The following is an 11,832-nucleotide window of genomic DNA, read 5'->3' on the forward strand; positions in this document are numbered from 1 at the left end:
ATTTTATCTAATTTTTTTCCCTCAATATTTCACTCAGTACCCCATAATGACAAAGAGAAAACAGAATTTTTTGTAGGGGTCTGAATACTTTCTGAATGCACTGTATGCACAACCCCAGTTTCAAAAAAAAAAAGTTGGAACACTGTGTAAAATGTAAATAAAAACAGAACGCACTGATTTGCAAATCTCATAAACTCGTATTTTAGTCACATTAAAACACAGAACATATAAAATGTTTAAACTGAAGAAACGTATGAACAAAAGGTCATTTTAAATTTGATGGCTGCAACAGGTTTCAAAAAAGTCAGGACAGAGCAACAAAAATAATTTTATATATATATATATATATATATATATATATATATATATATATATATGTATGTACACATCAAGGGTCGGCTCTGAGCCCTTTCTTGTTTGCAGGATTGATGGACCGGTTTAATGACGAGGTCTGACAGGAGTCTCTGTGGACTATGATGTTTGCGGATGATATCGTGATTTGTGGTGAGAGTAGGGAGCAGGTTGAGAAGAGCCTGGAGAGGTGAAGGTACACACTGGAGAGAAGGGGAATGAAAGACAGTAGGAGAAAGACAGAGTACATGTGTGTGAATGAGAGGGAGGTAAGTGGAGTGGTGGAGAAGAGTGATAGCAGGAGTGATTTGTGATAGAAGAGTATCTGCGAGAGTGAAAGGGAAAGTTTATAAGACTGTGGTGAGACCTGAGATGTTGTATGGTTTAGACAGGAGGTGGAGCTGGAGGTAGCAGAGCTGAAGATGTTATGTTATTTTGGAGTGATGAGGTTGGACAGGATTAGAAACAGGTTTATTAAAAGAACAGTGCATGTAGGACGTTTTGGAGACAAGGTGAGGGAGGTGAGATTGAGATGGTTTGGACATGTGCGGAGGAGGGACATGGGGTATATCAGTAGGAGAATGCTGAGGGTGGAGCCACCAGGCAGAAGAAAAAGAGGAAGACCAAAGAGGAGGTTTATGGATGTGGTGAGGGAAGACATGCAGGTAGTTGGTTTGAAAGAGGCAGATGTAGAGGACAGAGGGGTATGGAGACGGATGATCCGCTGTGGCGCCCCCTAATGCTAGCAGCCGAAACATGATGATATGTAAATGTACCATTCATGTGTGTGTGTGTGTGTGTGTGTGTATATATGTATGTATATATATATATATATATATATATATATATATATATATAATATAATATTATAATGCAGTATATTTTTATACTTATAGTATATAGCTATACTTTTATTTATTCATATATTGTTCTTATTTACATGTTGGATAGCCATAAAAAGCGTTTCACTAGATGTCGTGCTCCGTATGAATGTGTACGTGACATAACATTTGATTTGATTTGAGTTTTTGATTTTCAGCGAGCAGAAGTGCGAGCAGTTCAGTCGTTTCACCAAGGCGATGGATGATGGAGTGAAAGACCTTCTGAATGTTGGAAATGAGCACTGGAAGCGCTGCACAGGACGTGAGTCAGAACCATCTAGATTTTTTGTTTGTGTGTGTATATATATATATATATATATATATATATATATATATATATATATATATATATATATATTATTTATTTATTTATTTATTTTATTTTTTTTACATTTAAATATCTGTATTCCTTTAACAGCTCTGCCGAAGGAGTATCAGCGGATTGGGAAAGCCTTCCAGAACCTGTCATCTGTCTTCAACAGCAGTGGATATGAAGGTCCGGTTTGCTCGGTTGCTCCCAGTCCTTGTTTTAAAGACTCTGTGGGTTCGGGTTAAACCATAATGACAGGGTAAGGCAGGAATAAGTGTTTTAGTGTGTGGTTTTGGTGTTTCCTGCAGGAGAATCTACGCTCACTGATGCTCTCACAGCAGCTGGGAAGACCTACGAGGAGATCGCGCAGATGGTCGCTGAGCAGGTATCAGTACAGGCTTAAGAAGAGATGGATATTTGACACCTTCTAACTCTAGATTAGTTTAATATATTGTTCTGCACCATACGGACAAATGAGCATCACTTTTCAAGAGACATATCGGCTATTATTACTTTCATTTTCACATTTATTTTTCATAGTCATTGCTATTGAAATTTAAATATTTACTTATGCATGCACATATGATTAGTGGGTGAATCTAACAAATAATTAGGCTACGTTAATAACTTGAGGTTGACTGATAACTCGGTTGGATCGTACTTGCTGATAACCTATTAATCAACCAAATGGATACTGGATCAAAAAAAGGAACACTCCATGTAAAATTGTGCTTAACTTTATTACAAAAAAGTACTGAATCATGAAAATGTGCTAAAGGAAATAAATATTAATAAATAGAATTATAAAATTAATAGAAGATAAATATAGTATAGCGAACTCCATGCAGCGTTTAGTCTCTCGTGTAAAAATAAACAGCACGTGGTGTCAGTGATTCGCCTCTAGAGGCCGCTCTTGTAATGACAGCGAACCGGAAAAACTATCGGTGTGGATCTTTGACGATATTACAGCAATCAACTATCGGTGCCCCGACTTCTATTGATAACTAACCAAAATTTTTGTTTGAAAGCCGGGCTTTATTATCAAATACAGATATATGTGTTAAAACATATACAGAAAATTTAATTTTCAAAATATGTCTCTGGTATTGTTTAGCGAGCCGTTCTAAATGTGGGTGAGGTCCATAATTTAGGGATACCTACATAAAAGCACTACAGATGCTGTAAAGTCTTTTTCGAGGGCTACCTTAACGGTATTCAGATGTTGAGAATCTTGTAGCTGTATAGAGAAATAATTATTGAGATTTTTAACAAATGGGAAGTGCGAAAGTGACGTGTGAAATGTGTGTATAATAACCTCATGCTTGCGTGTTCTCATTTTCAGCCAAAAAAAGATCTTCACTTCCTCATGGAGACCAACAACGAGTACAAAGGACTTCTGGGATGCTTTCCCGACACCATCGGAGTTCACAAGGTACTTCGATTATAGAATCGCCATGAATTGAACAAAAATGTTACTCAGATCAGAGTTGCGTCTTAAGGCGTTCTGTTTGCGTTCCTGCAGGTCGCCATAGAGAAAGTAAAAGAAGCAGACAAACTGGTCGCCACCAGTAAAATCACCCCCGGGGAAAAGGTCACGATGGCCAAGCGAGCCAGCACCATGTCTTACGCATTACAGGGTACGCACATGTAGCTCTCTTCTAATAAAGTTTATATGGGGTCTAACATATGTAAACTATTTAATTACATTTCTCCATTCATTTAATCTTAATTAGTGCCAATTTAATTAATTACTAATCAAAAATATATTAAACATAATACATAAAAAACAATAAAAAAGTGTATTGCATTCATTAGATTTATTCTATTTAATTTTTAGTAAATATTACTTAACCAAGCAGGCATTTTATTTTCAATTGTTTTGAAAATGTGAACTGTTCAAATGTTGATCACAAATTTTGTTGATAATAAACTGCAATAATAAAAAAAATTGTACCGTATTTACAAAATAATATTTAAGCCTGCTTCATTTAAATTAATAATAAAATAAAATATAATAATTTATATTGCATTAATTTGATTTATCAATTATATTTGCACAAATTTAATTGGTTTGTGTTTGTTGTTTTGCGTGTTTTTATTAAATTTTTTTATGTAATATTTACACACAAGATGATTTATTTATTCATTCAACTTACACTCACAAATTGAATCCCATAGTGGCGTCAGAGTTTTGTCACAGTCATACTGCCTTTTCTGATGATTGATGTGTGTGTGTAATGTAATGGACTGTAACCTGATGTCTGGGTGATTTTGGTTTCTGCAGCGGAGATGAACCATTTCCATAACAATCGTATCTACGACTACAACAGAGTGATGCAGCAGTACCTGGAGCAGCAAGTCAAATTTTATGAGACGGTAATGAGCTTTTACACTTTGTGTGTGTGTCTGTCTTTGTAGGCAGGTGTCTGGGAGTCTGTCTGTCTGGGTGTCTCGTCTTTCTTTATATCTGTCTAGGTGGATGGGTGGGTGCCTGTTTTTCTATCCGTCGAGTGAGTCTGTCTGACTTTCTGTCTATCTGGGTGGGAGTGTCTGGGTGTCTGTCTGTGTGTGTGAACTGAATCACTGTCTTGTATTTACAGATTGCTGAGAAGCTGAGACAGGCTCACAGCCAGTTTACTACCATGTAAAGAAGAGGACTGCACTGAATCACACACACACACAGGGTGCACCCTCTCTCTCTCTCTCTCTCTCTCTCTCTCTCTCTCTCTCTCTCTCTCTCTCTCTCTCTCTCTCTCTCTCTCTCTCTCTCTCTCTCTCTCTCTCTCTCTCTCTCTCTCTCTCTCTCTCTCTCTCTCTCTCTCTCTCTCTCTCTCTCTCTCTCTCTCTCTCTCTCTCTATGTCTTTGTTCCTCTCTCTCTCTCTCTATGTCTTTGTTCCTCTTTAACATCTCTTTTTGTCTTTGACCTCAGTGCCATAAAAAGATTGTTGATCTCAGACCAAAGGAGGTTTGTTCAAATATAACTTCCTCTCCTCCGACGTGAAACATCCATCCGTCATTTTCTTTTTTTTCCCTTTCATTTTGTTCCCCAAATCCCCCAAAGGAGTGAGAAGAAAGTAAAAAGTGGCACAAACACTAGGTATTCTTTAGTACCATTTTAAAACAGTCGCTTTGCTGTGTGTTTCCCCAAACGCCGTTCGCTCCGGGGAGATCGTTATATTACACACTGATATTTGTGCCACTCGGAGGATCAGTCTTTCTTTTTTTTTTTATATATATATATATATATATATATGCTTTGAAATTGTGTATCGAGTTTTAAACTTTTGATAGAAATAAATAAATAAAATGTATGTAAGTCAGTATTGTTTATATATCGATCTAAAGGAAACAGATCCCAAAAAAAAAAATGCTCGTTTTCATATTTAAATAAGGAAAGCCGTTTCAGCCAATCAGCGATCAGGATACGATTGCAGTGTATTATTTATACATTGGGCCTTTTATAAGCATCTCTTACCACCGTCACACGAACAAATTAAGTCTCGGAAAAATCACAGCCGGATGCTTTCCAGAAGCAGCTTCATGAATGTGCTTCATAAAAGTTGATCCCTTGAATCCTGAACTGTTTTATTTCTCAAAGTCGAAGCTTGAGAGTGAAAAATCCCTCTGGGGAACCGACTGAGCAAAAAGAAAAAAAACGAGGAGTGGACACACATGATGCGAGTTTTCACAAGTGTTTAATGAAGCCTTAATGTAATAAATTACGTGACCAAAACATTCAAATTCGTTTTTATATTTCATTCTGTATTCAATTGAAAGTTTCCTACAACTCCTTCATTTCATATCTACAGTTCTGAAAATACACATCCCAGTGGCACAAATGTCCAAACCGATCCAGAAATAGCGACTTGTCTTACACACTTTCTTTTTCCTACGATGTCTAATATGTTCGTTCTGAAATCCCTGAGGGTTTTGTCCTCTTCACTGTGCCTTTACGTGCTGAGCAACTTCAGCATGCGTCATATGCAATGCACTTTCTCTTTACAGTGGCAAAATGCAACAAGCGATGTGTAATAACCTGTCTGTAATCTCACACACACACACACACACACACACACACACACACACACACACACGTTTTCCAAGCATCTGAAGGAGGGCTGGTCCTTGTTGCACAGGGATGCTGTAATCCCACATCACATATGCTTTTCTTTTCTATTCCTCCTCCAAAGACTGCAGTGTCGTTTCCACTTCTTTTCCTCCTCACACGAGCGTATAATAAATAATATATACACGCATTCAGAGTGGCACAGAGAAGGAGGACATGTTTGAACTCGGTGTTGGTGATCCTTTGATATCAGAGTAAAGGGATTCCCTTTAGTGCAGCACTCACACCATCTCCATTCTTCCAGCTCGTACTGGTTCCACTAGATCGCCAACTCCTAGTTCCAAGATTTCCTCCCTCCCTGCACCTCCCTTTATAAATATAACATATATATACATGTTAACGAATGCATGTGCTTCAACTCATAGCGTATTGTTGTGTGTATACCGATGTCCCGCAATGTTATCGGCACCGTGAACGACACAAAAAGCCACTAAAGTAATTCTGTTCTGATTAAATAAACTTTGATTTGTATTCTCTTAACGCGAGTGTGGTTCCCTTCATACACAGTGTTCCCGTTATTTAAATAGCGATCAGGCAGAACATTATGACCGCCTGCCTAATGTTGCGTCGGTCCCCTTTTGCTCCTGAAACAGTCGTGACCCATCGAGACCACGACCCTGTCGCCGGTTCACCTCTGTTCCTTCCTTGGAGCACTTTTAAAAGACCACTGCAGACCAGGAACCTCACACAAGAGCTGCAGTTATATGCTCTGACCCAGACGTCTAGACGTCACAATCCCTCGCTCAAATCCTCACCCTCGCCCATTTTTCCTGCTTCTAACACGTCAACTTTGAGGAGAAAATGTTCAATGTGCCTATATATATATTATATATATTTATATACATGTAAAGGATGAGCCTTATGTCCCACCACACAGGACGTGAAGTCGCCATTCAGTCCTTCAGCTTCATCAGCTCTGATTGGCCGGTTGTGTCCGAGTGCATCATGGGGACAGGTGGGGTCGGAAGGTGCGTGGGCGGATCATCATGGCCACCTTACGCAGCGAATAGTAATCCGTGTCCTTCCAGGTGAACCAGACGATACCGTTGGGTCCGAGTGTATTTTTCCCTTTCGGAGAGTAACGTCCACCCTGCAGGGACGACACACAGACAGCGCTGATGTCAAAATACTTTACATTAGCTGTGTGTCAGAGCCAGTGAAAAGACCGACGCTCACGTGTGTCCCCCGAATGTCTCCAAATGTCCTCATCACCAGTTCTCTGTCCACACATCTCTAACAATCATGATGTTACAGGGCATAGGTGATAAATCCAAAACATCTAAATATCTAAATCATGGTGATAAACATATACACTGCATGACCAAATATTTTGGGACAACCACATGTACTTCGTGTAGGAACTTCTCCGGTGTTAGTTATAAATAAATACAATTCAAATGTACCCATTTTATTTTCTTTATTAAAAAAACAAGTTTATGGAAATCCCATTCTACATTTAGTCCCCATTTACTGTTAAAGTAACTTCCACTCTTCTGGTAAGATGTTCCACTAGAGTTTGTGGAGATTCATTCAGCCACATGGATGTAAGTAAATCCAGGTTCTGATGGAGGTGAGGTGAGGAGGCCTGGGGTGTGTGTTCACATTAATCCCAAAGCTGTTCAGTAGGTTTAAGGTAATGTACATTTCAACTAGATCTCATTAGAACTAGGAGGATCTCCTGCTATAGAGCTTTTAAACACCTTTGTGATGAATGTGAACTATCTCAGGTGTCTACAAGCTTTTGGTCATTAGTGTTTGATGTGAGGAAGAAACCTTGGGATAAATGGTTATACTAGAGAGATTTATGGAGATCTTTGCCTTGTGGTAGACGCCGTTCAGGTTGGCGTAGAAACACTGGTTGTACCACCAGCCTGCGTGTGCGATCTCGGCACAGATGTTCCCCGTGTCAGGTGTGCTGAAGTCCTGCTTGTCGTGATACCAACTGAACGAGTCTTCAACAGTACCGCTAAAGCCAGAGATGTGAAGCCTGTACTGGGCCGCCTCATCCTCTATCCTGGCACACACACACACACCAGGATTATGCATCACACTACATTTAAAGGCAGGATAAGTAAACACACAATGAAGACACGTTTCTAGACTTCAGCTCCTCCTCCACCTGAAGCTCTGGTACAGAGCGTGTTTGCGTTTGCCGCTCCAGTCCTCCATGTCAACGCGCAGCACGTAGTCTCCCTGAGTGGACAGGTCGTGGATGTGGCGATTCCCGAGCCAGTACTCCGTACGCAGGTCTCCGAACCCGTCCTTGTACTCCTTCCAGCCACGGTCGAATTTCACCGAGCCGTCCTGCCGACGCTGAATCACCGTCCATCCGCCATCTGGGGGGGTAGAAGACACTTCGAGAGTCTCCAACATATGTATATTTTTATACCCAGCTTCTTACCAATAGCTTCCATGGTCTGCTTTGAATTTATGTTCAAAAAGTTTTGAAGTTCCTCTGGGGTTGTATTTCAGTAAAAATGTCGAGTGCTACTAAAATACCACAATTAACCCTGTGATTTCATCATTACCCAAAATTCATTCATTCATTCATTCATTCTCTCTCTCTCTCTCTCTCTCTCTCTCTCTGCCACACAATCTTATAGGACATCTCTGTATGCAGGAACATGATATTGTCTTCTAGTTCAAGTAAAGACAAAAACCCATGGGTTGTAGTGGAAGATCTCCTGCTATAGAGCTCCAACCCTATTGGACTGCACTCCAGATCTCCTCACCTTCACTTTACTAACACCCTTGTGCATGAATAAATCACAAATCTCCACAAAACTCTAGTGGAACATCTTCACAGAATAATGGAGGTTATTATAAGAGCAAATATGGAATAGGGATGTTCATGAAGAGCACAAATGGTATTGGTCGTGTGTCCACAAACTTTTGAGCAAAATGTGCCTCAAAATGACCTTCTGTATGAATCTCACACACACACTACAGATGTTGATAATCCAAATAATCAGACGTGAGGAAAGAAAATCGCACTCTTTACACGATCGTTTGGGATGCGACCAATGAACAAGCGACGCATATCAATATATTAAATAGATTTTAAAGTAAAGTAGAAATAACAGCGTCAGAGAGAGAGACTTCACCGTCCGTGTCCATGTCGCAGTAAACCTCCACAGGCATGGCTCCTAGCGACGGCACCACGGTGTAGATCCCGGACCGCCGTACTCCGTTGTAATAGATGGAGGCGCAGTCGATGGGGCAGTTTCTGATGTGCTGCATCTCTAAAATAAATACACAAATAAACCATTGGTGTTTAATCAGATTACGTTCTATACAGTACACATGGATTATGTTCTGGTGATACTCGACCCCAATTCCTAAATAAATGGGAAAATCGGAATGCAATGATTTGCAAATCCCATCGTTTATTCATGATCGGAGAAAGAAAACTTGTTGCAACTGAGGAAATACACAATTTAATGTAATTGTGAATTTGATGGCTGCAACACGAAGTTGCCAGAACCTAAAGTCTGTGTGTGTATAAGAAACCGAGGAGGCCAGTTTCTGGAGTTTTGGGAGAGGAATGTTGCCCATTTGTGTTTGATACAAGATTCTGGCTGTTTAACAGTCCTGGGTCATCTTTGTCATGTTTTTCATTTCAATTGGTACAAGGCCTAGAAGTTTAGCATTTTCTTCCTGAAATATGAATTTTTCTCTGAGAAAGCATGGATGGAAGCATATCTAAAACTTGTATAAACCATTCAGCATTGATTGTAAATACCGGATTTTTCCTCTTCTGTTTAGTCTGGAGGACGTGGTGTCCATGGTTACAAATACAAATTGTGATTCGTCTAACCACAGAACAGTTTCGCCTCAGTACATTGTACATGGAGGATGGTGGCGTTTGTGAATCATGTTCACGTATGCCTTCTTTTTTAAATGATAGCGATTTAACCTGCATTTATGGATGACATGGCAAACGGTGTCCACAGAGAGTGATTTCTGGAGGAATTAATGAACCCATGCAGCAATTTGACTGGTCTAAATACAGTGCCATCCGAGGGCCAGAAGATCATCCCTTGCTTCTTGTGCACAGAGATTTCTCCAGATTCTTTAAAACTTTTAATGATACTTTTTATGATACTGTAAATGATGAGTTTTCAAATTCTTTGCAATTTGATGTTGAGGAACATTATTCTTAAATTGTTCCACAATTTGTAGAAACAATCCCATTTTTACTTATGAGAGACTCTCTAAAAGCCTCTCTAAAATACTGACGTTAATCATAAATCATATCATAAATTAGGATGTACTATTAATAATAATAATAATAATAATAATAATAATAATAATAATAATAATTCCTTTCCAGGCAAAAGTGGCTCTTTCCCTAATTAATCAACACATTCTTGAAAGAAGCCTCCATTTTCAGAGTAAAGTTTCTTCTGCAGCCGAATGACCAGGACAGAGGAATTTCTCACGCAGTTCTTGCAGTTATTAGAAAATAATCAACACTCAGGTTCAAATCCTTCACCCTGATGATTTCCCTGTAACATGGAAATTATTGGTATTTTGCTCCATACTTATAGCAGCACATCTGGAAATCTGAAATGCATCCAGCTGTGATTTTATTATTTATTTCCACTCACACCCTATTTCTTGACTTTATACTAACACCCTTGTGTCTGAATCTTCTCAGAAGAGTGGTGGTTATTAAAAAAGGTCTATTACTTAAGGTCAGGTGTCCACAAACTTTTGCTTATATATTGTATGTAATCGTATGTAATCTAACGGTGATTATCAAGCTGAGCTCCAGCTCACCAGGGTGCAGCGTGTGCTGGTTGCTCAGCAGAGGACTGGTACGCACGATGTTGATCATGCACCCGGGGTTCCGGTGCACTTTCTCCACCAGCATGGAGAGGTTGAGGATCTGAACCTGCAGGTCGGAGAGGAGCGAACCCTGGACGTGCAGCAGTGTGGTGGCATCTGCATACTGAGCCTCCAGCTCACGGACACGATGCTCCTGAGACGAGTTCAGACGAGACTTTTCTTCACTCTTCACACGCAAAGAGGAAATGAAGGCAAAAAGGACAAGATTCATATTAACTATAATAATAATAATAATAATAATAATAATAATAATAATAATAATAATAATAATAATAATAATAATAATAATAATAATAATAATAATAATAATAATAATATGGTCAGCAGGGGGCGCCAAATCCTAGGCAACCGCCTAATTTGCCTACACCTAACAACGGTGCTGCTCGATAATTTGGAGTTGTGTGCAAAAGTTTGTACACCCCATACATTAAACCAAACACAATAAATGAACATGTGTTTTGGACTGAAAGGTTATTACACGCAACAGAAATTAGCAGAAATGTGTAAGTTAAGTAAAGAATGGAAAATTCGGTGGCATCGAAACGCATTAAAAAAACCACAACATTACACCCAAGTCCTGAGTGGTTGCTATAGAAACGATCTCATATTATAACAAGGTGTGTTATACATGTTATATGGTTCAAATTAATCAACAACCGTCTGCCCAATTAGAATAGACGACAACAATGTCCCAATTATAACATACACTATCCTTTCAAAAGTATTAGGACACCTGATTTTCCAGCCATATACACTTTTCCCCCAAAATGTTACTACAAATTTAGAGACACACACTTGTATAGGACGTTGTTGGACTCAAACTTGTTCCAGCATGACAATGCCCCTGTGCACAAAGCCAGCGACATGAAGATCTGCGTGAAGTGTGTGTATATTGGTGTGTGTAGACGTGAGCTGTGTGTGTGAGCGAGCTGCTGTAGTGTGTGTTATTAAGCCAGTAGTTCAGGATGATGAGATTACAGTATGAGCGTGGATAAGGCCAAGCATGTGAGGTCAAGATCTGAACTTAATCCTGTTAACACTCAAAGGAAAGGAGAAAAAAAAGAACAAATGAAGAACAGATAAACAGAGGCCGCTCAGTGCGGATTGGAATAAACACTATTATTATTATTGCTGTTTTATAGTAAAGAACTCATTTTTTATAAAAACCCTGCGTGAGATCAGGGTAGAAGGTCAGATTGGGATATTTCCTGTTTACACTCCATTCAGGGTTTGTTTAAACCTCACACTGGAATGTTTCATATCAGTTCAGAAAGGACACGATGTTATCGAGCTTTAACAGTAACATGATACA

The 11,832-nt window shown here is 39.3% G+C and overlaps 2 protein-coding genes across 3 annotated transcripts in view; one reads left to right on the forward strand and one right to left on the reverse strand.

Moving 5' to 3' along the window:
* snx9b (sorting nexin 9b) overlaps positions 1 to 4,271 on the forward strand; it is a 37,571-nt gene extending 33,300 nt beyond the window's left edge. For both annotated transcript variants that reach the window (XM_083562510.1, XM_083562511.1), the window contains 7 exons: positions 1,391 to 1,494; positions 1,651 to 1,728; positions 1,851 to 1,927; positions 2,885 to 2,974; positions 3,065 to 3,179; positions 3,827 to 3,918; positions 4,143 to 4,271. In XM_083562510.1, the coding sequence (XP_083418636.1) occupies positions 1,391 to 1,494; positions 1,651 to 1,728; positions 1,851 to 1,927; positions 2,885 to 2,974; positions 3,065 to 3,179; positions 3,827 to 3,918; positions 4,143 to 4,190 (604 nt within the window). In that variant the 3' untranslated portion in view covers positions 4,191 to 4,271. The remainder of the gene's footprint in view (positions 1 to 1,390; positions 1,495 to 1,650; positions 1,729 to 1,850; positions 1,928 to 2,884; positions 2,975 to 3,064; positions 3,180 to 3,826; positions 3,919 to 4,142) is intronic.
* A 2,228-nt stretch (positions 4,272 to 6,499) lies between these two features.
* Positions 6,500 to 11,832, reverse strand: part of LOC310737829 (fibrinogen-like protein 1) — a 6,451-nt gene continuing 1,118 nt past the window's right edge. The window contains exons 2-6 of the mRNA XM_083562534.1: positions 10,452 to 10,686; positions 8,774 to 8,911; positions 7,789 to 8,005; positions 7,488 to 7,683; positions 6,500 to 6,759 (exon numbers count right to left, since the gene is read on the reverse strand). Of these exons, the coding sequence (XP_083418660.1) occupies positions 6,613 to 6,759; positions 7,488 to 7,683; positions 7,789 to 8,005; positions 8,774 to 8,911; positions 10,452 to 10,686 (933 nt within the window). The 3' untranslated portion in view covers positions 6,500 to 6,612. The remainder of the gene's footprint in view (positions 6,760 to 7,487; positions 7,684 to 7,788; positions 8,006 to 8,773; positions 8,912 to 10,451; positions 10,687 to 11,832) is intronic.

This window comes from Silurus aristotelis (genome assembly GCF_946808225.1).
Source record: "Silurus aristotelis genome assembly, chromosome: 15".
Lineage (NCBI taxonomy): Eukaryota > Metazoa > Chordata > Actinopteri > Siluriformes > Siluridae > Silurus > Silurus aristotelis.